The 25528-nt window shown below is 44.1% G+C and overlaps 1 protein-coding gene across 2 annotated transcripts; it reads left to right on the top strand.

Moving 5' to 3' along the window:
• The first annotated feature begins 337 nt into the window (after positions 1–337).
• smyd1a (SET and MYND domain containing 1a) lies at positions 338–25528 on the top strand. 2 transcript variants are annotated; one of them, XM_038971227.1, is made up of 10 exons: positions 338–471; positions 12935–13111; positions 13415–13622; positions 13877–14007; positions 14091–14129; positions 21776–21971; positions 22865–22957; positions 23099–23262; positions 24695–24863; positions 25122–25528. In XM_038971227.1, the coding sequence occupies exons 1-10, from the start codon at positions 338–340 to the stop codon at positions 25281–25283; spliced, it is 1473 nt and encodes a 490-aa protein (XP_038827155.1). In that variant the 3' UTR covers positions 25284–25528. The 2 variants fall into 2 exon arrangements, with proteins under 2 accessions (XP_038827155.1, XP_038827156.1); XM_038971228.1 differs by lacking the exon at positions 14091–14129.

The following is a 25528-nucleotide window of genomic DNA, read 5'->3' as shown; positions in this document are numbered from 1 at the left end:
TGAACCAACCCCAAAGATGGGAGGACACCCAGGCAGACCTGGGCAAGTCCCCCCTATGGAGCATGCCTCCCCAGTACTTCCACTCCCAAACCCCTTGACTCCCACAGCTCCCCCTCCCACCCAATCCACACACCCCTGCCCCGTCATGGTACAGTCCCACAGTCCCAGGAAGGCCAGTCTATTTATGGAGGGCGGGGTCTGGCTGAGGAGAGGGGCAGGTGCTAAAAGTTTTGGGAGACTGTGAGAGTCAGTGAATGCACTTCAGCCAGCACTTTCTCCCTCTCCCACTCTTTTTACCTCTGTCTGTGAGGTGTTCCAGTCTTCTATCCACTTGGTAATGACCCTGGATATGGACAATGTGGAGGTGTTTGATACTGGGGTAAAGGGCAGAGGCCTCAGGACCACCAAGAACCTCTGTGCTGGGGAGGTTGTACTCGCTGAGCCCAGCTTCGCTGCAGTGGTCTTCGACAGGTAGGGACCAATGCATGGAGATTTTGGTCATAATGACAAAATCTCTGTGGCATGCACACATACATAAATTATTTCTTAGTAAGAAAGACAAATTGAATGCAAAAAGGATACCTTCATGGTTCCTGTATCAATGCATATCATTAACCATTTGATATTGTGGTTCTATTTATTAAAAAATACTTACATTCTGCTATGTCTTTGATGGGTGGGGCCTGATTCATGGTTTGTATCGTGGTGGCCAAAAGGCCATGTATAGTATTGGTATTTCACAGTGGAGTGAGCATATCCGTTACTCCTCAGGTGCCAGCCTGGTCTCATAGACCAGGCGTAACATAATATACGTAAATCTGGGATGTTTCGTATGGTTATACACTGAGTATATAAAACATTAAGAACACGTGCTCTTTCCATGACCTAAACTAACCAGGTGAATCCACGTGAAATATATGATCCCGTATTGATGTCACTTGTTACATTTGAGACATGGATTGTGTATGTGTGCCATTCAGAAGGTGAATGGGCAAGACAAACAATGTAAATGCCTTTGAACGGGGTATGGTAGTAGATGCCAGGCGCACTGCTTTGTGTCAAGAACTGCAACCGGGTTGCTGGGTTTTTCACATTCAACAGTTTCCTGTGTATATCAAGAATGGCCCACCATCCAAAGGATAACCAGCCAACTTGACATGACTGTGGGAAGCATTGGAGTCAACATGGGTCAGCATCCCTGTGGAACCCTTTCGACACCTTCTAGAGTCCATTCCCAACAAATTTAGGCTGTTCTAATGGCAAAAGGGGGGACAACTCAATATTAGGAAGGTGTTCCTAATGTTTGGTATACTCAATGTATAAGACAGAAGGTTATTTAAGGCAAAAACAAAAGGAGGGTGTTTGGTCGGGTGGATGGGCAGGAATATAACGCAAACATATTCGAACCCAAAAGTTCAGTGTTTGAATCTCATCATGGACAACTTTAGCATTTTAGCTAATTAGCAACTTTGTAACTAATTACTACTTTTTAGCTACTGCACAACTACTTAGCATGTTAGCCAACCCTTCCCCTAACCTTAACCCTTTAACCTAACTCCTAATCTTAACCCTAACCTTAACACTTAACCATAACCCCCAGCCGAGCTAACGTTAGAGTTAGCCACCTAGCCACCTAGCTAACGTTAGCCACATCAAATTGCAATTTGGTCAGGATTTGGCCAGGATTGTTTTGGTCACTAGATGCCCCCATTGCGCCTTTTTGAACCTTTTGTTTTTCCCTTGTTATAGTTATTAATTGCACCTGTGCCTCATTTTCTTGTAGGTATTTAAACCCTTAGTGTTCCTCAGTTCTTTGCTCTGTGTTTGTATGTTAGCACCCAGCCCCAGCCATGCTGTGAAACTTTATTTCTCTAGTTGGATTTCCTGAGGTACTCTGGTTTTGTTCTTGTTTATTTTTGATTATTCTTTTTAAGGTTTGTTTTTCCCTGCTGTTCTTACCACTTTGTGGATTTTCATTGTATCTTGGAGGATACTCATTTTTTGTCTTGGCATTACTTTTGACGTTGTGGATTTATATTTCTTGCCTGAAGATCTTTTTCCTTTATTAAACCACCGTCTCTAGTACTGCTGTGTCTGCCTCATCTTCTGGGTTCTGCCGACTATTAGTGACTGTTTCTCACACCGGGTCCTGACAAATTCGTAACGTGTCATACGAATTGTACTTCGTAACATACAGTATCATACGAAATGGATGATGGACATCCACAAATTAACACATATCATTTCGAAACAACATATTATACTAAATGGAGGGAGACATTTTTACATTTACTATGACGTTATGTCTACCCCTGAGTCCAGATTGCAGGTGCTGGGTAGAAAATGATACCTGCTGTTTATGTATCAATGTAAACATAATCATTGTAATATCTGTTTAATATTACAATCTTACAGATTCTTGAAAGAAATGTCAGTTAAGTTTGTCTAAAATTCAACATCTTGTTGTTTGAGTGCTTTATAAATTCTATAGAATTCTGTAGTAAACTGTAGTATACTGTAGAATCCAATACTCCAAACTGTTGTATCCCTCGATCGTGTAGTGCATACTATAGACTTTTGTAGTATACTGTAGAATACTATACTACACACTGTAGTATCCCCCTTGATCGTGTAGTGCTTACTATGTAATGTTGTAGTATACTGTGTAGAATATTATACTACACACTGTAGTATCCCTTGATCACGTAGTGCTTACTTTAGAATTTTTTGATCGATTGCACCGCTAGCTAGCTTTGTCGATGCTGTTTTTGTGAGGACAGACACTGGGAGACGAAAAGCAAGTACAAGGAGGGAATATTTAATAAATAACAGACATGAAACAAAACAAGGACAGCATAACGACAAGCGGAACAAAACGACATTAATGCAGACACGGGGATCAAACAGAGGAACAGACAGATATAGGAGGGGCACTCAACAAAATAATGGAGTCCATGTGAGTCCAAAGATGCGCTGGTGCACGTAACGATGGTGACAGGTGTGCGTAAGGATGGGTAGCCTGGCGCCCTCGAGAGCCAGGGAGGGGTAACCCCCGCGGTAACCCCCGCTCTTAGGGGTGCCACCCAGCGTCCCACCTGGGCGAGCCTGACAGGCCGGCAGTGACATGGGAGTCAGACAAGCCGGCTGAGGCACGGAAGCCTGACGAGTCGGCTGAGGCACGGGAGCCCGACGAGTCGGCTGAGGCGTGGGAGCCCGACGAGCCGGCTGAGGCATGACGTGGGATGTGAGCCTGATGAGCCGGCTGAGGCATGGATGCCCGACGAGCCAGCTGAGGCACCCCCGGTTCCTACGGCAGCGGCACTCTGACCCGATGTCACCAACAAAAACATAAAACTCCCTGATGCTTAAAATATTGGTGTCTGCATTCCGTAAGGACAGACGCTGGGAGACGAAAAGCAAGTACATGGGGTGAACATTTAATAAATACCGGACATGAAACAGAACACGGACAGCGTCTGGACAGGGGAAACAAAACGTCATTAATGCAGACACGGGGATCAAACCGAGGAACAGACAGATATAGGAGGGGCAATAAACAAAGTAATGGAGTCCAGGTGAGTTCAAAGACGCACTGGTGCGCGTAACGATGCTGACAGGTGTGCGTAATGATGGGCAGCCTGGCACCCTCTAGAGCCAGGGAGGGGGAGCGGGAGCAAGCGTGACAGTTTTAATTTGAACGTGCTGTCCTTGGGGAGCTCATGCCGGAGGATTTCCTCTGAGGTTCCCCCCTCTAACATTTTTGTGGACATAACATTCTATAGTAATCACTGTAGTGTTTTTGCAGACTTTACCTTAGTATTGAATATAGTGTTTTGCAGACTTGACTGTAGTATACTGCAGTATTTCCTGTAGTACTTTTGCGGACATGACTGCAGTATACTATAGTAATCACTATAGTGTTTTGCAGACATGACTGTAGTATACTGCAGTATTTACTGTAGGGTCTTTGCGGACATGACTGTAGTATGCTATAGTATTCACTGTAGTGTTTTTGCAGACTTTACTGTAGTATTCACTATAGTGTTTTGCGGATATGACTATAATATACTGTAGTGTTTTTGCGGACAAGACTGTAGTCATTGATTATTGTCATTGATAATTGCCATTAACAGCCAATTAATTATGTAGGTTCATTGCTGTTGTGGAGCCTACGGAATTGTGTCACGCTGAGGATTATTTCTGTCTGTAATAAAGCCCTTTTGTGGGGAAAATCTCCTTCTGATTGGCTAGGCCTGGCTGCCAAGTGGGTGGGGCTATGCCCTCCAAGGCCCACCCATGGCTGCACCCCTGCCCAGTCATGTGAAGTCCATAGATTAGGGCCTTATTCATTTATTTAATTTGACTGATTTCCTTATATGAACTGTAACTCAGAAAAATCTTTTAAATTGTTACGTGTTGTGTTTATATTTTTGTTCAGTATAGATTGGAATGTACTTTGTATAGTGTAGATAAGCGACACACACACAAACACATATTACAATACAGTGTATCAATCTCTCCATCTACTGTACAGGTGGATGGCCCATGAATAAGACCACACTTTCAGTTCTGTGCACTGTACTCTGTTTCTAAATGTGTATGAGTATGTGTTTGAGAGTGTGTGTGCATTGAGGGGTCTCAGTCTCTATATCTGCTGGAATGCTGGTCACAGATATGCCTGCTTACTGCGGGCCAGTGTGGAACCATATAAGAGCTAGCATCGGGATGACAGCAGACATAGCAGGTATGCAATGAAAGGATTACACTGTTTGGAAAGAGGGGTGTGTGAGCTTTCCAAAACTAGAGAGGAAGAATAGTGCAGGGGCTGTGTGTGTGTGTGTGTCTTGTCCCCTGGCAGCTTTCTGCTTACAGAAGATTTGTTGAAGCTTTACAGCATGCCAACAATCATTGCAGGCATTAAGCTAGTTCCATTTCCTTTTAGACACACTCCCAGACACTCATAGGATAAACTGTTTACACACACAAGCCCATAGCCTGTCTTCAAGGTGTGGCAGTTATTTTATGGCTGTTTAGTATTGTGTTTTTGGCATAGCCATGTCAGTTACATACGTTTTTAGTCCTACGCTGAAGCTTTTTGCACAATCAATGCACACCTAGGAAAATATTGTGTTGTAGTCCACTTAGTCGTTCTTTTTTTATATACAAAACCATACTGTACTCACCAGCCTTCACCTTAAGGCAAAGTTCAGAGATCGGGGAAGTTGTGTACAACATGCATGTCGAGAAAGCAGGTTTGAATGCTGCTAGATGAAAAACGTTTAGAAAGTCTGGCCTCGTGTATTGCGTAATTGTCTATTATAGAAATGGGATCTCAGGTACCTGTTTATTGGCACATCAGGGGAATGATAGCTGGGACCAGTCGGGTGCCTGTCCACCGGGGTGTATTTAGTGATTTGGGGCCCTCCCCTACCTTTCCACAGACATTAATTGCTATGATTATGTTTATCCCACAACTGAATATATTTATTTCAAATGCTTTTTTCATTTCAGGAATTTATTCAATATATAGGCTGCATAAAGTTGTTAACAATCAGTCAGTGGGGACCACCTGGGCAGCTGGGGCTCGTTTAAATTGAAAACTATGAAACATAAGGTAGCAAGGTTTGTCTCTGCCTGTCTAAGTCATAAACATATACATACAAGTGTAACAGTATAACTTTAGACCGTCCCCTCGCCCCGACACGGGCGCGAACCAGGGACCCTCTGCACACATCAACAACAGTCACCCACAAAGCATCGTTACCCATCGCTCCACAAATGCCGCAGCCCTTGCAGAGCAAGGGGAACCACTACTTCAAGGTCTAAAAGCGAGTGACGTAACCGATTGAAACGCTATTAGCGCGCACTACCGCTAACTAGCTAGCCATTTTACATCCGTTACACAAGCATACAAGCGCAATCACACAAACATGATTAAACATTGTTTTAGGGTAACCTTTTGTTATTTTCCTCATTGTTGAAATGATTGAGATGTTTGCTTCATGTTCAAGTGTCACGGGTAAAGTAAATAATGTCCTTATTTGTTCAGTTTGGGCATTACTTTTTAAATAATAAGCTCACATAAAAAAAATACTACAGTTTACTATAGAATACAATAGTACTTACTATAGAATTCTATAGTATTCTGCAGAGGTAGGACCAAGTCATTATTTTACAAGTCACAAGTAAGTCTCAAGTCTTAGCACTCAAGTCCCAAGTCAAGTCCCAAGTCAAGATAGGCAAGTTCGAGTCAAGTCTCAAGTCAAGACCGTCAAGTATCAAGTGAAGTCTCAAGTCCTAAACTTTGAGTTTCGAGTCCTAAACAAGTCATAATGTGCTCTTCACCAAATGTAATACCATTTCATATTTTTAACAAGAGTAAGTTAGTATATTACATTTACGCAAATCATGAATGCTTTTAGAAATATCTATATATTTATTACTTTCCAAATAAATGTTATATTTCCATAGAAATACATGGGTAGCCATGAGAAAGACACATTCCCCCCAATAGTGATCGACTATCGAGGATTGCTATGGGGCGCAATCGGGCAATGTAGGCTTGTACACAATCGCCCAACCTTAACACACACACACACACACACACACACACACACACACACACACACACACACACACACACACATACACTCTCTCTGTGTGGTTACAGTAGGCTACCGTATGTCAATGGTTTTAGGAACAGCAGTAACATCAGGCAGGATTTAGGCTACCAACTGCCGAGCCAGTTGTAGCTCAATCTTGGGTGCAATGATCACGTTCCCGCACTGACTGACTAATGTGGAGGCTCATTGATTTAACGTTATGTTAGCCTACACTAGTAAAGTAATAAAATATATAGCTGTCGGCTATATTAGCCACAACTTACCCTTCTTTGTGCAGCTTCAAATGTCGAACAAAGTTGGAAATTGTTGCGCCTCCGTCTGTAAATTTCTTCCCTCATGTTTTGCAAGTTGCAATCTGTTTTTTATTGATACAATGTCGTCTTTATATCCGAAAATAAAAATGTTGGGTATCATCTTTCCAAGGGCTCCATCTGAATTCACCCGCCGACGTTCCTCTGCACTGCCACGCACAACTTTTTTTCAGATGGCACAATTTGATTGGCTGCTGTCCGATTCAAACTGTAATCTGTTAAATGAAGAGTTGATGCTCTGCACACTTTTTTAATAGCATCATTTTTAATATTCGGGCTTGGGGAGGGTATCAAGTCAGGTCGAGTCATAAGGCTCAAGTCCAAGTCAAGTCACATCAAGTCACAAGTCATTGGTGTTAAAGTCAAAGTCGAGTTGCAAGTCATCATATTTGTGACTCGAGTCCAAGTCATGTGACTCGAGTCCACACCTCTGGTATTCTGTAGTAAACTGTAGTACACTGTAGAATACTATATTACACTCAAGGGGGAGGGGATCCCTCAAGCATGTGTAGTGCTTACTATAGAATGTTGTAGTATACTGTAGAATATTATACTACAACACCGTAATATCCCTCAATCGTGTAGCGCTTACCTCATTTTGTAGTATGCTGTAGAATATTATACTATACACTGTAGTATCCCTCGATAGTGTAGTGCTTAATATATACAGTAATTTTGTAGTATAATGCCAAATATTATACTACACACTTTAGTATCCCTTGATCATGTAGTGCTTACTATAGAATGCTGTAGTATACTGTAGAATAATATATACTACATACTGTATTGATATGCTAATACTAAATTAGCATATGTCCCTTCCATTCCCCTCCCCCATATCCCAATGTCTGCCACCCATGACTGAAAAACCTTCATGCCAAGAAGAGACCATATATTGTTAAATAAACTATTCTCCATACCTAATTAATTCAATGTAAACACAAACGACATTGGAAGAGCAGGAGGAGGCGAGTTCGATAACGACTCACCCCGCTCCTGTACAAAGGACCGAAGACAGCTTTTTAACATATTTTCCATGTCTTAAAAATGTTTTACTTTTGTTAAATCATTTGTACATATTGTAAATGGCTTTTACAGAATTGGATGTTTTACATAGAAAAGTACTTTTAATTATGGCTTGTTTTTATTGGTTTTAACAACATGTACTTTTTAACAAATTTACATGTAATATCCAAATGCTGTTTTTATGCTTTTATGCCATTTTTACGTGTAAAAAAATGACGTACAAAAATATATTATGAGCTGTTTTAAAGGAAATGCGATAAAACTTTTCCAAAAGAAAAAATCAACAATAAGCACAACCATTCATCCCACTATTCAAAAATCACAAACCTCCCCTCCCAGTATCTTGAAGAAGAAATTTCCATCCCCTACGTTACATTTTTAATAAAGTTATTTCCCCTTTCCTCCAACTCAAATCCCCTTCCCGTAAACCGGGTTTATTCCCAACCTTTACCCTAAACCAGCTTCGTATCCTCTCGTATTTTTTACTTTACTTCTTTACTTTTTAAAATGTGTTTTAATCAAGTTGAGAAAAAAAGGAGAACTCCTCCATCCCCTCCCCCTTGTACCTTGCCAAACCTGAACTTCACCAGACAGAAGGTCAACCTAACCGGTCAGACCACTGTCCTACCTACAGTACATACAGGTTATTGTAATGTAGTCTGTGTGTAGCTGGTGTAGAGGAGTCAGGCGCAGGACAGCAGATATGAGTAAATAAATGTATTTTACTCAAAAATAGACAAATACAATACAAAATAAACCAGCCCACATAAACGGACCATATTACATAAAAACAATCACTCACAAACAAACATGGGGGAACAGAGGGTTAAATAATGAACAAGTAATTGGGGAATTGAAACCAGGTGTGTAAAGACAAAGACAAAACAAATGGAAAATGAAAAGTGGATCGGCGATGGCAAGAAGGCCGGTGACGTCGACCGCCAAACATCGCCCGAACAAGGAGAGGGACCGACTTCGGCGGAAGTCGTGACAGTTATGGACAATTTGCTTTTTTTGTTTGTCCAGTAAGTTTCCTCAAGGAGAAAACCCCCTAAATGTTTTTTTCAAGATGATTAAAAAGATAATCAAACAAAAGACAATTAAACAAAAGCACTATAGTAAATACTACATCTACTACAGTAATGTCTGCAAAAACAGTACAGTAAACACTACATTCATGTCCACAAAAACACTGCAGTAAATACTACAGTATTCACTCTAGTGTCTAGTGTTTTTGCCCAAAAACCCTGCGCAAAAACACTACAGTGAATACTATAGTAAAGTCCGCAAAAAAGGTACTGTGAATACTATAGTATATACTGTACATCAGTTGGGGTCTCTATAAGCTTGAATATGAGTTCCTAAACATAGCATGAAAGTGTATCCTTGTAGCTGTGTGGGCTAATATAGTCAAAATATTTGTCTTCGGGTAAGTTGAGCCAATGGCCATGGGGTAAGTTGAGCCAATGTTTGAGCCAAAGGCAAGTTGAGCAAATCTAAGTGTTTTCTTCCTAGGCGTGATGCAAGGCAACAGTGCTGGCCTATGTTAAAAGTATAAAAAATAATGTACAAAGTGTTTGTTAGGTTTAAAGCCTGTTAAAAGACGCTTAAAATTATTAACAGATAAAAAAGCGATTGTGATTGTATTGAATTTTGATTGGGAAATAAAGATAGACATGGTTTTAAAAAGGTAGTGGTAATATTTCATTCAGTACAGACATTTGTACACTGCTTAACTTAACCCGGGGGAGGGTCGTGCCAAATGACCACTTTTTTTGGACAAGCTATGTTTTCAAAACTGTAATATTTACATGAATTCTGATTATTTCCAGGTATACACAACATCCTGAAATATATGCAGATATCTTTGCTATAAAGAAAATTTGATTTCCTTTCACGGAATGATGCTGATTGTAAAAAATGGCTCAACTTACCAACTCTCCCCTACATATAGTAAACCAGAACAGATATAGTGGTGGAGCTCAACAAGTACACGGAATGACAGTGGAAACATTCTCAGATGAAGTGCAAACAGAGTTTTAGAGAGAGAGAGAAGTTTGGAAGGTGTGTGGGGAATACCATCATATTTCTGTAAAGTCATCTCAGAATAGCCCATTACATAAATACACTGCATTCGGAAAGTATTCAGACCCTTTCACTTTTCCCACATTGTTACTTTACAGCCGTATTGTAAAATTGATTAAATAGTTTCCCCCCCCTCATCAATCTACACACAATACCCCATAATGACAAAGCAAAAACAGGTTTAACATTCTTTTTGCAAATGTATTAAAATAAAAAAACGGAAATATCACATTTACATAAGTATTCAGACCATTTATCCTCAGTACTTTGTTGAAGCACCTTTGGCATCAATTACAGCCTCAAGTCTTCTTGGGTATGATGCTACAAGCTTGGCACACCTGTATTTGGGGAGTTTCTCCCATTCTTCTCTGCAGATCCTCTCAAGCTCTGTCAGGTTGGATGGGTAGCATCGCTGCACAGCTATTTTCAGGTCTCTCCAGAGATGTTCGATTGGGTTCAAGTCCGGGATTTGGCTGGGCCACTCAAGGACATTCAGGGACTTGTCCCGAAGCCACTCCTGCATTGCCTTGGCTGTGTGTTTAGGGTCGTTGTCCTGTTGGAAGGCAAACCTTCACCCCGGGCTGAGGTTCTGAGCGCTCTGGAGCAGGTTTTCATCAAGGATCTCTCTGTACTTTGCTCCGTTCAACTTTCCTTTGATCCTGAGGTGTCTCCCAGTCCCTGCCGCTGAAAAACATCCCCACAACATGATGCTGCCACCACCATGCTTCACAGTAGGGATGGTGACAGGTTTCCTCCAGACGTGACGCTTAGCATTCAGGCCAAAGAGTTCAGTCTTGGTTTCATCAGACCAGAGAATATTGTTTCTCATGGTCTGAGAGTATTCAGGTGCCTTTTGGTAAACTCCAAGCAGGCTGTCATGTGCCTTTTACTGAGGAGTGGCTTCTGTCTGGCCATTGTACCATAAAGGCCTGATTGGTGGAGTGCTGCAGAGCTGGTTGAATTCTGGAAGGTTCTCCCATCTCCACAGAGGAACTCTAGAGCTCTGTCAGAGTGACCATTGGGTTCTTGGTCACCTCCCTATTGCTCAGTTTGGCTGGGCGGCCACCTCTAGGAAAGGTCTTGGTGGTTCCAAACTTATTCCATTTAAGAATGATGGAGGCCACTGTATTCTTGAGGACCTTCAATGCTGCAGACATTTTTTAGTACCCTTCTCCAGATCTGTGCTCTGACACAATCCTGTCTTGGAGCTCTACGGACAATCCCTTCGACCTCATGGCTTGGTTTTTGTTCTGACATGCACTGTCAACTGTGGGACCTAATATAGACAGGTGTGTGCCTTTCCAAATCATTTTCCAATTAAGTTGTAGAAACATCTCATGGATGATCAATGGAAACAGGATGCATCTGAGCTCAATTTCGAGTCTCATAGCAAAGGGTCTGAATACTTATGTAAATAAGATATTTCTGTTTTAATTTTTTATAAATGTATACATTTGCAAAAAAATTACAAACCTGTTTTCGCTTTGTCATTATGGGGTATTGTATAGATTGATGAGGATTTTTTATTTATTTAATCCATCTTAGAATAAGGTTTAATGTAACAAAATGTGGAAAAAGTCAAGGAGTCTGAATACGAGGCAATATTTATTGGGTCTGTATGAAAAAGGGCGAGGGAAAAGGGCGATGCACTGAAAAAAGGGCGAGGGAAAGGGAAGAGGATAGCCAGGAAAGACAGAAAAAAGGAGAGAGGAAATATGAGGTAAGTAGTTAAGGGACTGAGAGATTTAAATGCTGACACAGAACAGGTCTTTCTCTTCACTGATAAGGTACAGAAATGGCTCCCCACTCAGTTTGCTGTGAGAGCGTATTATCATTCATTCCTGAACCTACACTCTCCAGCACACCAACATATCCCTGTTTTTTTTATCTATTTAATGTCTTTTCCAACCTGCTGGCTTCTCACACTACCATGGCCATCGAATCACCCCCAGCTTCAAATAGGCGCAATCACTCGTTTTAAGACCCACCAGAGTGAAAATTGCTAGTGAAATAAATCCACTCCATTATCAGTCCATGATGTCATCCACTGGTCATTGCCTTGCGTTGTTATTCTCTACCCCATACACTAATTATACTAAACATTAGGAACAACTTCCTAATATTGAGTTGCACCCCCCCATTTTGCCCTCATAACAGCCTCAATTCGTTGGGGCATGGACTCTACAAGGTGTCGAAAGCATTCCACAGGGATGCTGGCCCATGTTGACTCCAATGCTTCCCACAGTTGTGTTAAGTTGGCTGGATATCCTTTGGATGGTGGACCATTCTTGATACACACGGGAAATTGTTGAGCGTGAAAAACCCAGCAGCGTTGCAGTTCTTGACACAAACCGGTGTGCCTGGCACTTACTACCATACCCCGTTCAAAGGCACTTCAATCTTTTGTCTTGCACATTCATCCTCTGAATGGCACACATACACGATCCATATCTAAATTGTCTCAAGGCTTAAACATCCTTCTTTACCCTGCCTCCTCCCCTTCATCTACACTGATGGAAGTGGATTTAAAAAGTGACATCAATAAGGGCTCATAGCTTTCACCTGGATTCACCTGGTCAGTCTGTCATGGAAAGAGCATGTTCTTAATGTTTTGTATACTCCGTGTATAGGCTATGTTCCCAGGACAGTTTGAAACTTCAATTCCCACAGGGCCTATGTAGTAATTCGGACTGATTTCTCTAGGGCCTGCCATCCCTGCCATTAGGTTTTATGGTAACAGGTTTCCACTAAATCTGATAGTTACCAAGGACAGAAGGGAGGATGAGAGCGCAGCAGGGTTTGATTTTCAATAGTTTCAGGGGGCTGGTAAACCCCTGAACCCCATAAGAAATCATGACCTCTAACCCTTGACCTCCCCACTTTTCCCAGTCTGTCTCAGCAGGTGTGTCACAGCTGCTTCCGTCGCCAGGCCAACCTCCACCGCTGCGCCCAGTGTAAGTTTGCCCATTACTGTGACCGCACCTGTCAGACTGCATGCTGGGACGAGCACAAGCTGGAGTGTGGTGCCATCAAGAAGAACGGAAAGGCCCCCAATGAGAATGTCCGGTAAGAAGGGAGGAGAGAGAGTGGAGGAGGGAGAAAATAGAGAAGGAGAGAGAGCTAGCGGAGAGAGGTGGTGGAGGAAGGAGAGAGAGGGGAGGAGGGAGAAAAATAGAGGAGAAGGAGAGAGAGCTAGCGGAGAGAGGTGGTGGAGGAAGGAGAGAGAGGGGAGTAGGAAGAGAATGGATGGACAGGGGAAGGTGAGTGGTTGTCAATGCCTTGCCAAGTTGCATAAAAAAGAAACCAGGCTATGTCAGCCACTCATATAAAACTATAATGCTAATGCTAAATCTCCCTGTCCCTCTCCAGTCTTGCTGCCCGTGTGCTGTGGCGCATACAGAAGGACACAGGCATTGTGTCGGACAGCCAGCTGACCTCAGTGGACCAGCTGGAGGACCACGTGGCCGACATGCCCACCGACAACCTCGAAGAGCTCAAGATCGACGTGCACAACTTCCTGAACTACTGTCCCAACATCAGGCACGGCGTGGAGTACATCTCACACATCTTTGGCATAGTACGTATCAATGAGTTAGTCATCTTACCATCCAGATATCTCAAACTTTGGCACAGTACGTACAAGATCACTGGTTGATCTATTTTGACTATAGTATGTGTTCTTTTACTCTCTATGGACTGTGAGGTACTGTCATTAACCATTCATATCTTTATTCCTCTCTGTCTTCCTCCACTGTCATTCTCATTCCATCTCTCTCTCCATTCTCTTTCTTTTTTCTCTCTCCATCCCCCCTTTTCTCCATCCATCTGTAGATCAACTGTAATGGTTTTACTCTGAGTGACCAGAGGGGTCTGCAGGCAGTGGGAGTAGGTCTGTTCCCTAACCTGTGTCTGGTCAACCATGACTGCTGGCCCAACTGTACTGTCATCCTCAACCATGGCAAGTATGTATCCCCCAAGAGAGGGAGAGGGAGAGATAAAACTTTTGTATGTGATTTGTAAACTCTTTGACTGCCATCTCTTCCAGTCAGTCAGCTCTGAATGCAACCTTCCACTCTAAGAGGAGGTGGGTCTCTCTGCCTGCTTCAAACTAACATCTAACCTTTGAACCTTGAGCATCCGATCCTCAAAGATCTCATTAGCACCTGTTATTAACCCTCAACCCTCTATCATTGGACGTTAGTGAGGAAGTCAACAGAACAACAGTACCAAATGACAGTCAGGCATTCTAATCTTGACCCTGACATTGAATAGTGTGATTTCCCCTATTTTTCCTTTTTTACCACGGGACCGTTTCCTCATTGAGCATGATCAAATTACTCATTATCATAAAAGTACTATCAAATCTGACCCCTAAAGTTAATAACTGAGGGGAAAACAGAATATTACGAAACTCAACAAATTGTGTCTGTCCGACTATAACTTACTTATAGCATGGTTTGTTTAGCTCTCAGTAGGACTGAGTTGCTATTCTGCTTGAGGCTTTGTTGTGTGAAGTGTGTCTATTGTTAGATTTTGCTCAGTTTTCAGTCAACTACCTGATAAGATTACTTCAAACATCACATCATAACGTGAATGTATTTTTAGACTTTTAGACTGCCTGCACTGTGTTGGTGATGATGGCTGTTTTTGGTTGTCTGTCAGTGCAAAATCCCCAAACTGCTTTGTTAGAATGTTGTTTCAAGTTGAGTGAAATGAAAACCCCCACACTGAGCTTGCAGCTGGGCTATGGATGTTCCTCCAAACCATATTTATTATTCATCAGGAGCCAACAGTCCAAGATGTTGAGCTCTGAACGATCAATATAACTTTCTCTGAACCACGAGCTGCAAGGATTATCCAACCAGTGATGTTTATGTTTGCTGACTGGTCAATGAAGGTTTCCTATCTCCATAAAAAACAAAAATGCTGTCAGCTCCCTGGACAACTATGTCACTGCAATAACTTTCCTGCCCTTTCGCTATTGTAGCAATTGAGAGAGAACATTCGTAGCAGGGCTTGAACTTGCAGACCCGTCCTAGTAGTGCAGTGGTCTAAGGCACTGCATCTTAGTGCAAGAGGTCCATGGTTCAAATCCAGGCTGTATCACATCTGGCTGTGATTGGGAATCCCATCAAGTGTTGCACAATTGGCCCAGTGTCGTACAGGTTTGGCCAGGGTAGGCCGTAATTGTAAATAAGAATTTGTTCTTAACTGACTTGCCTAGTTAAATAAATAAAAAAACAGGTAAAGGTCTAGGGGCTACACTACCCCCTTTACCTTCCCTTATGGTTACTACCATCACACTACACTACCCCCTTTACCCTCCCTTATGGTTACTACCATCACACTACACTACCCCCTTTACCTTCCCTTATGGTTACTACCATCACACTACACTACCCCCTTTACCTTCCCTTATGGTTACTACCATCACATCACACTACCCCCTTTACCCTCCCTTATGGTTACTACCATCACATCACACTACCCCCTTTACCCTCCCTTATGGTTACTACCATCACATCACACTACCCCCTTTACCCTCCCTTATGGTTACTACCATCACATCACACTACCCCCTTTACCCTCCCTTATGGTTACTACCATCACACTACACTACCCCCTTTACCTTCCCTTATGGTTACTACCATCACACTACACTACCCCCTTTACCCTCCCTTATGGTTACTACCATCACACTACACTACCCCCTTTACCCTCCCTTATGGTTACTACCATCACATCACACTACCCCCTTTACCCTCCCTTATGGTTACTACCATCACATCACACTACCCCCTTTACCCTCCCTTATGGTTACTACCATCACACTACACTACCCCCTTTACCTTCCCTTATGGTTACTACCATCACACTACACTACCCCCTTTACCTTCCCTTATGGTTACTACCATCACACTACACTACCCCCTTTACCCTCCCTTATGGTTACTACCATCACATCACACTACCCCCTTTACCCTCCCTTATGGTTACTACCATCACACTACACTACCCCCTTTACCCTCCCTTATGGTTACTACCATCACACTACACTACCCCCTTTACCCTCCCTTATGGTTACTACCATCACACTACACTACCCCCTTTACCTTCCCTTATGGTTACTACCATCACACTACACTACCCCCTTTACCCTCCCTTATGGTTACTACCATCACACTACACTACCCCCTTTACCCTCCCTTATGGTTACTACCATCACACTACACTACCCCCTTTACCCTCCCTTATGGTTACTACCATCACACTACACTACCCCCTTTACCTTCCCTTATGGTTACTACCATCACACTACACTACCCCCTTTACCTTCCCTTATGGTTACTACCATCACACTACACTACCCCCTTTACCCTCCCTTATGGTTACTACCATCACACTACACTACCCCCTTTACCCTCCCTTATGGTTACTACCATCACACTACACTACCCCCTTTACCCTCCCTTATGGTTACTACCATCACACTACACTACCCCCTTTACCCTCCCTTATGGTTACTACCATCACACTACACTACCCCCTTTACCCTCCCTTATGGTTACTACCATCACACTACACTACCCCCTTTACCCTCCCTTATGGTTACTACCATCACACTACACTACCCCCTTTACCTTCCCTTATGGTTACTACCATCACACTACACTACCCCCTTTACCCTCCCTTATGGTTACTACCATCACACTACACTACCCCCTTTACCCTCCCTTATGGTTACTACCATCACACTACACTACCCCCTTTACCCTCCCTTATGGTTACTACCATCACACTACACTACCCCCTTTACCCTCCCTTATGGTTACTACCATCACACTACACTACCCCCTTTACCTTCCCTTATGGTTACTACCATCACACTACACTACCCCCTTTACCCTCCCTTATGGTTACTACCATCACACTACACTACCCCCTTTACCCTCCCTTATGGTTATTACCATCACACTACACTACCCCCTTTACCTTCCCTTATGGTTACTACCATCACACTACACTACCCCCTTTACCCTCCCTTATGGTTACTACCATCACACTACACTACCCCCTTTACCCTCCCTTATGGTTACTACCATCACACTACACTACCCCCTTTACCCTCCCTTATGGTTAGTACCATCACACTACACTACCCCCTTTACCTTCCCTTATGGTTACTACCATCACACTACACTACCCCCTTTACCTTCCCTTATGGTTACTACCATCACACTATACTACCCCCTTTACCTTCCCTTATGGTTACTACCATCACACTACACTACCCCCTTTACCCTCCCTTATGGTTACTACCATCACACTACACTACCCCCTTTACCCTCCCTTATGGTTACTACCATCACACTACACTACCCCCTTTACCTTCCCTTATGGTTACTACCATCACACTACACTACCCCCTTTACCCTCCCTTATGGTTACTACCATCACACTACACTACCCCCTTTACCCTCCCTTATGGTTACTACCATCACACTATACTACCCCCTTTACCTTCCCTTATGGTTACTACCATCACACTACACTACCCCCTTTACCTTCCCTTATGGTTACTACCATCACACTACACTACCCCCTTTACCCTCCCTTATGGTTACTACCATCACACTACACTACCCCCTTTACCCTCCCTTATGGTTACTACCATCACACTACACTACCCCCTTTACCCTCCCTTATGGTTACTACCATCACACTACACTACCCCCTTTACCCTCCCTTATGGTTACTACCATCACACTACACTACCCCCTTTACCCTCCCTTATGGTTACTACCATCACATCACACTACCCCCTTTACCCTCCCTTATGGTTACTACCATCACACTACACTACCCCCTTTACCTTCCCTTATGGTTACTACCATCACACTACACTACCCCCTTTACCCTCCCTTATGGTTACTACCATCACACTACACTACCCCCTTTACCCTCCCTTATGGTTACTACCATCACATCACACTACCCCCTTTACCCTCCCTTATGGTTACTACCATCACATCACACTACCCCCTTTACCCTCCCTTATGGTTACTACCATCACACTACACTACCCCCTTTACCTTCCCTTATGGTTACTACCATCACACTACACTACCCCCTTTACCTTCCCTTATGGTTACTACCATCACACTACACTACCCCCTTTACCCTCCCTTATGGTTACTACCATCACATCACACTACCCCCTTTACCCTCCCTTATGGTTACTACCATCACACTACACTACCCCCTTTACCCTCCCTTATGGTTACTACCATCACACTACACTACCCCCTTTACCCTCCCTTATGGTTACTACCATCACACTACACTACCCCCTTTACCTTCCCTTATGGTTACTACCATCACACTACACTACCCCCTTTACCCTCCCTTATGGTTACTACCATCACACTACACTACCCCCTTTACCCTCCCTTATGGTTACTACCATCACACTACACTACCCCCTTTACCCTCCCTTATGGTTACTACCATCACACTACACTACCCCCTTTACCTTCCCTTATGGTTACTACCATCACACTACACTACCCCCTTTACCTTCCCTTATGGTTACTACCATCACACTACACTACCCCCTTTACCCTCCCTTATGGTTACTACCATCACACTACACTACCCCCTTTACCCTCCCTTATGGTTACTACCATCACACTACACTACCCCCTTTACCCTCCCTTATGGTTACTACCATCACACTACACTACCCCCTTTACCCTCCCTTATGGTTACTACCATCACACTACACTACCCCCTTTACCCTCCCTTATGGTTACTACCATCACACTACACTACCCCCTTTACCCTCCCTTATGGTTACTACCATCACACTACACTACCCCCTTTACCTTCCCTTATGGTTACTACCATCACACTACACTACCCCCTTTACCCTCCCTTATGGTTACTACCATCACACTACACTACCCCCTTTACCCTCCCTTATGGTTACTACCATCACACTACACTACCCCCTTTACCCTCCCTTATGGTTACTACCATCACACTACACTACCCCCTTTACCCTCCCTTATGGTTACTACCATCACACTACACTACCCCCTTTACCCTCCCTTATGGTTACTACCATCACACTACACTACCCCCTTTACCCTCCCTTATGGTTACTACCATCACACTACACTACCCCCTTTACCCTCCCTTATGGTTATTACCATCACACTACACTACCCCCTTTACCTTCCCTTATGGTTACTACCATCACACTACACTACCCCCTTTACCCTCCCTTATGGTTACTACCATCACACTACACTACCCCCTTTACCCTCCCTTATGGTTACTACCATCACACTACACTACCCCCTTTACCCTCCCTTATGGTTACTACCATCACACTACACTACCCCCTTTACCTTCCCTTATGGTTACTACCATCACACTACACTACCCCCTTTACCCTCCCTTATGGTTACTACCATCACACTATACTACCCCCTTTACCTTCCCTTATGGTTACTACCATCACACTACACTACCCCCTTTACCCTCCCTTATGGTTACTACCATCACACTACACTACCCCCTTTACCCTCCCTTATGGTTACTACCATCACACTACACTACCCCCTTTACCTTCCCTTATGGTTACTACCATCACACTACACTACCCCCTTTACCCTCCCTTATGGTTACTACCATCACACTACACTACCCCCTTTACCCTCCCTTATGGTTACTACCATCACACTACACTACCCCCTTTACCTTCCCTTATGGTTACTACCATCACACTACACTACCCCCTTTACCTTCCCTTATGGTTACTACCATCACATCACACTACCCCCTTTACCCTCCCTTATGGTTACTACCATCACATCACACTACCCCCTTTACCCTCCCTTATGGTTACTACCATCACATCACACTACCCCCTTTACCCTCCCTTATGGTTACTACCATCACATCACACTACCCCCTTTACCCTCCCTTATGGTTACTACCATCACACTACACTACCCCCTTTACCTTCCCTTATGGTTACTACCATCACACTACACTACCCCCTTTACCCTCCCTTATGGTTACTACCATCACACTACACTACCCCCTTTACCTTCCCTTATGGTTACTACCATCACATCACACTACCCCCTTTACCCTCCCTTATGGTTACTACCATCACATCACACTACCCCCTTTACCCTCCCTTATGGTTACTACCATCACACTACACTACCCCCTTTACCTTCCCTTATGGTTACTACCATCACACTACACTACCCCCTTTACCCTCCCTTATGGTTACTACCATCACACTACACTACCCCCTTTACCTTCCCTTATGGTTACTACCATCACACTACACTACCCCCTTTACCTTCCCTTATGGTTACTACCATCACACTACACTACCCCCTTTACCCTCCCTTATGGTTACTACCATCACATCACACTACCCCCTTTACCCTCCCTTATGGTTACTACCATCACACTACACTACCCCCTTTACCCTCCCTTATGGTTACTACCATCACACTACACTACCCCCTTTACCCTCCCTTATGGTTACTACCATCACACTACACTACCCCCTTTACCTTCCCTTATGGTTACTACCATCACACTACACTACCCCCTTTACCCTCCCTTATGGTTACTACCATCACACTACACTACCCCCTTTACCCTCCCTTATGGTTACTACCATCACACTACACTACCCCCTTTACCCTCCCTTATGGTTACTACCATCACACTACACTACCCCCTTTACCTTCCCTTATGGTTACTACCATCACACTACACTACCCCCTTTACCTTCCCTTATGGTTACTACCATCACACTACACTACCCCCTTTACCCTCCCTTATGGTTACTACCATCACACTACACTACCCCCTTTACCCTCCCTTATGGTTACTACCATCACACTACACTACCCCCTTTACCCTCCCTTATGGTTACTACCATCACACTACACTACCCCCTTTACCCTCCCTTATGGTTACTACCATCACACTACACTACCCCCTTTACCCTCCCTTATGGTTACTACCATCACACTACACTACCCCCTTTACCCTCCCTTATGGTTACTACCATCACACTACACTACCCCCTTTACCCTCCCTTATGGTTACTACCATCACACTACACTACCCCCTTTACCCTCCCTTATGGTTACTACCATCACACTACACTACCCCCTTTACCCTCCCTTATGGTTACTACCATCACACTACACTACCCCCTTTACCCTCCCTTATGGTTACTACCATCACACTACACTACCCCCTTTACCCTCCCTTATGGTTACTACCATCACACTACACTACCCCCTTTACCCTCCCTTATGGTTACTACCATCACACTACACTACCCCCTTTACCTTCCCTTATGGTTACTACCATCACACTACACTACCCCCTTTACCCTCCCTTATGGTTACTACCATCACACTACACTACCCCCTTTACCCTCCCTTATGGTTACTACCATCACACTACACTACCCCCTTTACCCTCCCTTATGGTTACTACCATCACACTACACTACCCCCTTTACCCTCCCTTATGGTTACTACCATCACATCACACTACATCACCCCCTTATCCCTTATGCTCCAGGGCCTGTTCTTTCAGCATGTGACATGCAGAGCTCACAAGCTGATCCTAGAGCAGCTGTTACTCTGGCACTAGGCTAACCATGCCGCCCTGCTCCCTCAGGATTGAGCTGCGTGCGCTTGGTAAGATTGCTGAGAATGAGGAGCTGACGGTGGGCTACGTGGACTTCCTGAACGTGTCAACGGACCGCCAGAGAGCCCTGAAGCACCAGTACCACTTTGACTGCACCTGCAAAAGCTGCAGCAAGAACCTCAAAGATGACCTAATGATGGCTGCCAAGGAGACCGAAGGCAACAAGGTGGGGGAAGTAGTGACATGTTGAGGGCAGAGTTGGGGTCAATTCATTCCATTCCAAACAGTGAGGTCCTGGGTCCTGGGTCCTTGGCCCCATGCCGTAGATGGCCCCATCACGCAGATGGGCATCTCACAGCTGATGCATCAGAATCATGTAGTTAAATGCACAAATGAAACACCTGATCATACCTCTGAGGGCCCAGGGGCCAACAACACATCACCCTAATTACTTTTCAGTTCAATAAAGTTCCATGCTTCCCCTCTCCCTTAATGGATCTCAACTCTCACTGTACTCGTGCCTCACATGAGATCCCAACCTGAAATATCAGCTACCATAGATAGAACAAAATACATGTAGCAGTTGATATGAAATCAAGTTTTTCTGATTTCATCTGAGATATGGTAACCTAATGCTGAATTCCAATTGATTGTCTGAGACATTGCAAAATAATATGACTAACTATCTTAGCACATGACCATATCTTTAGTCAATGCCATGGACCTGGATATGTGTTATATCAGTATCTATGTATGGGAATTGACTTGGCGCAAATTTATGATTAATCACAAGGTGTGTAACACAAGTATAAGTCTGTGTCCTACACTAGTCCATTTTTGTAGTTGCTGGACCATTAGTCTCCTCACACAGCTGCTGTGTCTGTGAGAAGAGACTACTGGACCATGAACACATTATACAACATTTCCTTCAATGGAACAGTTTTCAGATTTGTTGGATATGTCACTCTCTTGTGGTTGTCTGCAGTAGTGCATTTTGGTCACCAGGCATTTTCCTTTACTGTCAACGATCAGGAGTGAATGATGGTGGGATGTGCAATGTGCATACTCCCAAATGTTAATACACTGACGCTGTTGTGTTTACTGTATTCTCTCTCTCAGCCCTCTGATGAGCTTGTGAAAGAGGTACAGGAGTTAAGTTTGGAGTGCCTGGCCAAGGTTGAGGCGGCTCGTACTGCAGGTGACTTTCATGAGGTAACAACAACCCCCTCCTTTACCTTTAGGGATGGCTTTGGAGTTTGGTAAATACCTCTCTTTCGCTGTCCCATATAATTCACTCTCCCTCTTTTGTTAAACCCGCAAATTCCCTCTCCATCCCTCCCTTTCCCTCCACAGGTGGTGAAGCTGTGTCGTGAGTGTCTGGACAAACAGGAGCCCGTGTTGGCTGATACACACCTGTACCAACTGCGTATGCTGAGTGCAGCCAGCGAGGTGCTGTCCTACCTGAAGTTCTTCTCTGAGGCTGCAGAATACTCACGCAGGATGGTGGAGGGATACATGTGAGTGTTTGTAATGGGGACAGAGAGGTGGAGACTAATCTAATGGACCATATGAAGATTTGCATGTCTACAGCTTTAAAATCCCATTTCTACGTTTGCATTTTAGTCATTTAGCAGACGCTCTCATCCAGAGCGACTTACAGTTAGTGTATTCATCTTAAGATAGCTAGATAGGACAACAACATACACTACATGCTCGTCGAACATCTCATTCCAAAATCATGGGCATTAATATGCAGTTAGTCTCCCCTTTGCTGCTATAACAGCCTCCACTCTTCTGAGAAGGCTTTCCACTAAATGTTGGAACATTGCTGCGGGGACTTGCTTCCATTCAGCCGGACACTGATGTTGGGCGATTAGGTCGGGCTCACAGTCTGTGTTCCAATTCATCCCAAAGGTGTTCGATGAGGTTGTGGTCAGGGCTCTGTGCAGGCCAGTCAAGTTCTTCCACACCGATCTCGACAAACCATTTCTGTATGGACCTCGCTTTGTGCACGGGGGCATTGTCATGCTGAAACAGGAAAGGGCCTTCCCCAAACTGTTGCCACAAAGTTGGAAGCACAGAATAGTCTAGAATGTCATTGTATGCTGTAGCTTTAAGATTTCCCTTCACTGGAACTAAGGGGCCTAGCCCAAACCATGAAAAACAGCCCCAGACCATTATTCCTCCTCCACCAAACTTTACAGTTGGCACTATGCATCTGGGGCAGGTAGCATTCTCCTGGCATACGCAAACCCAGATTTGTCCATCTGACTGCTAAATGGTGAAGCGTGATTCATCACCCTAGAGAACGCGTTTCCACTGCTCCAGAGTCCAATGGCGGCAAGCTTTACACCACTCCAGCCGCGCTTGGCATTGCACATTGGTGATTTTAGGCTTGTGTGCAGCTGCTGGCTCCCAACGAACAGTTCTTATGCTGACATTGCTTCCAGGGGCAGTTTGGAACTTGGTAGTGAGTGTTGCAACCGAGGACAGATGATTTTTACGCTCTACGCGCTTCAGCCCTCAGCGGTCCCGGTCTGTGAGCTTGTGTGGCCTACCACTTCGCAGCTGAGACGTTGTTGCTCCTAGAAGTTTCCACTTCACAATAACAGCACTTACAGTGGACCGGGGCAACTCTAGCAGGGCAGACATTTGACAAACTAACTTGTTGGGAAGGTGGCATCCTATGACGCTACCACGTTGAAAGTCACTGAGCTCTTCAGTAAGGCCATTCTACTGCCAGTGTTTGTCTATGGAGATTGCATAGCTGTGTGCTCGATTGTACACACCTGTCAGCAACGGTGTGCCTGAAATAGCCGAATCCACTAATTTGAAGGAGTGTCCACATACTTTTGTATATTTAGTGCACGAATTACTTAATCCTAAACATGTTCTCTTTTCCTCCCCTTCCCTTTGCACCAACCCTCTTCTATCCATTCTCCTGCGCAGGAAGTTGTACCACCCCAATAACGCCCAGTTGGGCATGGCCACCATGCGGGCTGGCGTGACTCACTGGCACGCAGGGCTCATTGAGGTGGGCCATGGCATGATCTGCAAGGCCTACGCCATTCTCATGATCACACATGGACCCAACCACCCCATCACTAAGGACTTGGAGGTACACTAGACTACAGGCTGCCTCATTAGGTTGATTAACCTATGCCATTAGAAAAAGATAGCATGGGGCCAGTTCAGTAGGGTACAATGTTACAAAACATTCAATAAAAATGTGTGGAAGGGAGATATGATTGTCAGGTAGAATAGTGAAGTGTAAGCTCTATTGGTTACATATCTATAATTTCACCTCACTGAATACTAATTTCCCAGATTACACCAGACCAGTCTACCTTGTGACCCCTGACCCCTTGTTTCCTAGTCAATGCGTATGCAGACCGAGATGGAGCAGAGGATTTTCAAGCAGAATGAGTGCGTCTACCACAGCATGAGAGAGGCTGCCCTGCAGAACAAGCCCATGGGCATGATGGCTGAGGCAGTCAGTGTTGAGGACAACGTCAAGGCCCTCTTCCACAAGCAATGAGCTTCTGTACACACCACTTTCATACCATTGAAATGCAGTGGTCACCAAATCTGCCCCCCAAAATAATTATTGGCTGGCCCTCAACTACAGCTGTAAGGCTCAAAGTTCCTATGAACGTCTTACCTTTTTTGTGCTAGTAAACATTGAATCAGTATACCCACCATGTGCCATATTACCATGTGAAATATTGAATGTAAAAGGCAATAAAAGCGAACACTGGATAGTCTGGAGTCTGTTTTGCTATA

Source organism: Salvelinus namaycush, chromosome 31 (genome assembly GCF_016432855.1).
Source record: "Salvelinus namaycush isolate Seneca chromosome 31, SaNama_1.0, whole genome shotgun sequence".
NCBI classification, from domain to species: Eukaryota; Metazoa; Chordata; class Actinopteri; order Salmoniformes; family Salmonidae; genus Salvelinus; species Salvelinus namaycush.
Note: the sequence above shows the minus strand (reverse complement) of the source record. Positions and strands in the feature narration are given on the sequence as shown.

Coding starts and splice junctions, on each gene's coding strand:
- smyd1a (XM_038971227.1), top strand. CDS start 338: ATGACCCTGGATATGGACAATGTGGAGGTGTTTGATACTGGGGTAAAG. Junction 13,112..13,414: donor GCCCCCAATGAGAATGTCCG/GTAAGAAGGGAG, acceptor GTCCCTCTCCAG/TCTTGCTGCCCGTGTGCTGT. Junction 14,130..21,775: donor ACCTTCCACTCTAAGAGGAG/GTGGGTCTCTCT, acceptor CTGCTCCCTCAG/GATTGAGCTGCGTGCGCTTG.